Raw genomic sequence first — 3,146 nt, forward strand, 5'->3', positions numbered from 1 at the left:
CTCTATAAATTTTATACGTTGATTTTACTTTATTTCTTTTATTGCGTTTTTATTACTCTCGGTAACTAGAATTGGGGATCTACTTCTTTAACATCTACGAACTAAAAAAATGCAAGTCAAATCTCAAAATAAATTTTCAGCCTATAAAATAGAAATTAAGAAAATGGAGAAATCTTTACTTGTTTTGTGCAAAACCTATGTGTTTTTTGTTTTTTATTTTTAAAAATAGAAGATAAATGGTGATTACCAAACATATTTTCTGTTTGAAAAAATTGAAAAACAAAAACAAGAAGAAATGTTTTTGCCTTTTTGTTTAAAAAAATAAAAAACAAAAATGCTTTTAAACAGAGCCTAAGAGACTTATGTTAGCAACAGACAAGCGTGATTTCATTCCAATAATAATACCTAGGGCATCTATCATTAACGACATTTGATCTAATTGCTAAATGATACGTTATAACATTGACCAAAAAGAAAAGTTCTGATTTACGTTTATGTCATAATTAAGTACACGTAATTCTTTGCTGGTCATCATTATCTTAGTACTAAGACAATTCTATAAACCCATTTCGGGAGATCTTTCGGTGCACCAAACAAATAACAGCAGTACTAAGGCTGTAAGGTTTCATTAATGAAGATTCAAATCAAACTTGTCTTCACCTCATGGTTTTTGCTCCTACTTTTCTTTTACTCACTCTTACAACAAACACCCATTTCAGCTCAAGAAGTTGGTAATCTCAAGATCACCTAATTATTGAATTCATTTATACAGGCATATATATATATATATATATATATATATATATATATGTTTGTTATATCTTAATCTGATGATGGTATTTTGATTTCGTTGCAGAGGATGAGAGAGATTTTGATTACATGCAAGAGAGTGAGAAGGGACCACGTCATTGGGGAGAGCTTAAGAAAGAATGGAAGGCGTGCAAACATGGAAAATTGCAGTCACCGATTGATCTGTTGAATCACAGGGTCAAAGTCATTCCAAAGTTGGGAGACATTAAGATGAATTATAAGCCTGCTAATGCTACTATCAAGAATAGAGGTCATGATATTTCGGTGAGAAAATCCAATTACTTCTTTCTTTTGTTTTTGTTTTTGTTCCCTTTTTTTTTCCCCCTCCTCTTTCTAAGAATTTGTTCAGAAGCTTAAGATGTTTTGCAAGCCTGCTAAGCCAACACATACTTTTGATGCAAGATTGTATGGCTCGATGATGCTGGATCAATTCAGATCAACGGCACCGATTACTTCCTTCAACAATGTCACTGGCACTCACCTTCTGAGCACTCCATCAATGGCAGGAGGTCTTTATCACCTAATTTCTCTTCTTATGTTCAGTGGCCGAGCCAAGAAAAGTTTTTTAAAGGACGTGAATCAAACCAAAATTTTAAACTAAAATAATAATAGTATATATCTATATATATATATAGATATTTTACTTATCTTTGCAATATACAAAATTGTAAACTTGTATGATAGTGAGTGTTATTATTGTAAACTATAAGAGCCCGTTTGGTTTATAGATTAGAACCATGTGATTAAAATTATTTTTGATTTACGTGTATTTTTTGTGAGAGAAAATACTGTAACGAACCACGAATCATGATTCGAATTAGGAAACGAATCCTTTTACCGGGCTCTAAATTTTTTGTTTTGCCATTATTTACAGTTGTGAGTACTGCTATGAGGCTAAAAATAAAAAAATAAAAAAATCCCTAAACTAGTCAACTCAAGGAAGTTATATAAAATATGATTTAATTAATAAGAAGAAACTGTAAAGTACTGGTCAGTTAGCAAACAATAATGGTAAAATGTCTTCATGCTAAAGTCGTCTTTGTTGATTATATATTACTATTAGGCTTGACTTGGAGCTCCACATAGTTCACTCAAGCCCTGATGTTAAGATAGAAAGGAGAATCGCTGTAATTGCAATGTTGTACAAGTTTGGAAAGCCTGATCGTTTTCTCTCCAAGGTATATATAAAAAATAAAAATAAAAATAAAGAAGAAGAAGAAGAAGAAACCCTTTAAATAAACTCATGAATATACATATTATTGTTTAGAAAAAAAAAGGGACAAATATAATTGATTTTCCCTTTTTTTTTTTTTTTCTCTGCTTGGACTGAAATATTATTGGTTACTTTCAGTTTACCAAAGATATGGTGTCTATAACCGACACAAAGCAGGAGGTACACAAAGGAGTGATTGATCCAAGAGAGCTCAAAATGGGTGGTTTGAAGTACTACCGATACATTGGCTCACTCACAATTCCGCCTTGTACTGAAGGAGTTATTTGGACTATGAACAAAAGGGTATATAAAATATACACACATTATATATATATATATATATATATATCATTTAGACTTAATCAATTTTCTTTAATTCTATATAATTTTCCTTATTTGTGATTTTGACTCTGATCTTGAATTGTCTTTAGATAAGCACTGTTTCAAGAGAACAAGTGAGCCTACTTAGAGAAGCTGTTCATGATGTAAGTGGATAACTGTTTGATTAGTACTTCTTTTTTTTCTATAATTATTATTATTTATTATTGAAAAAAAAAAAAGGTTTTAATTCCGTTGAGCCAAAGTTGTAATGATGCAATTTTTAATACAGCACGCAGAGATGAATGCAAGGCCGTTGCAGCCTCTGAATGAAAGAGATATCCACATCTGTGGCCCAATGTTTCAGCATGACGATTCGAAAAACTAACCATGCCATATTGTTCCATGTTCTTCGCATGTAATATTTTGAAGAATTGGGATTCCTTGCATATGATTTTGATATAATAGTGCTCTTTAGAATAAAGTATATGTATATGGGTGAAAATTTCATTAAAATAGAATAGTACGATATTGACAACGGCAAAATTAGAAGGCAAAAAAAAAAAAAGGACATGGGAACGAAAACATAGGATAAAACGACAATAACGTAAGAAAACGACAACATTTGTAGGTAGAATCGTAATCGGTAATGAAAAGACTGCAGCAAGACGTTCCGCAAGTTAGAGATAAAAGGGGAACGGAGACAAATAACTTTAGATCTGCAATTTGCTGACTTTATTGCTATTTGGTCTGTGATTTTGAAGATCTACGAGTATATTGTTGTTGGTTTTGCTTTCTGGTTTGT

The 3,146-nt window shown here is 31.4% G+C and overlaps 1 protein-coding gene across 1 annotated transcript; it reads left to right on the plus strand.

The window, feature by feature from the left end:
• The first annotated feature begins 631 nt into the window (after nt 1-631).
• Nucleotides 632-2,729, plus strand: LOC21405386 (alpha carbonic anhydrase 7). Its single transcript, XM_010100507.2, has 7 exons — nt 632-731; nt 857-1,074; nt 1,213-1,319; nt 1,874-1,988; nt 2,162-2,326; nt 2,455-2,508; nt 2,634-2,729. The coding sequence occupies exons 1-7, from the start codon at nt 632-634 to the stop codon at nt 2,727-2,729; spliced, it is 855 nt and encodes a 284-aa protein (XP_010098809.2).
• The last annotated feature ends 417 nt before the right edge of the window (nt 2,730-3,146 follow it).

This window comes from Morus notabilis, unplaced genomic scaffold (assembly GCF_000414095.1).
Source record: "Morus notabilis unplaced genomic scaffold, ASM41409v2 Scaffold124, whole genome shotgun sequence".
In the NCBI taxonomy this organism is placed as follows: Eukaryota; Viridiplantae; Streptophyta; class Magnoliopsida; order Rosales; family Moraceae; genus Morus; species Morus notabilis.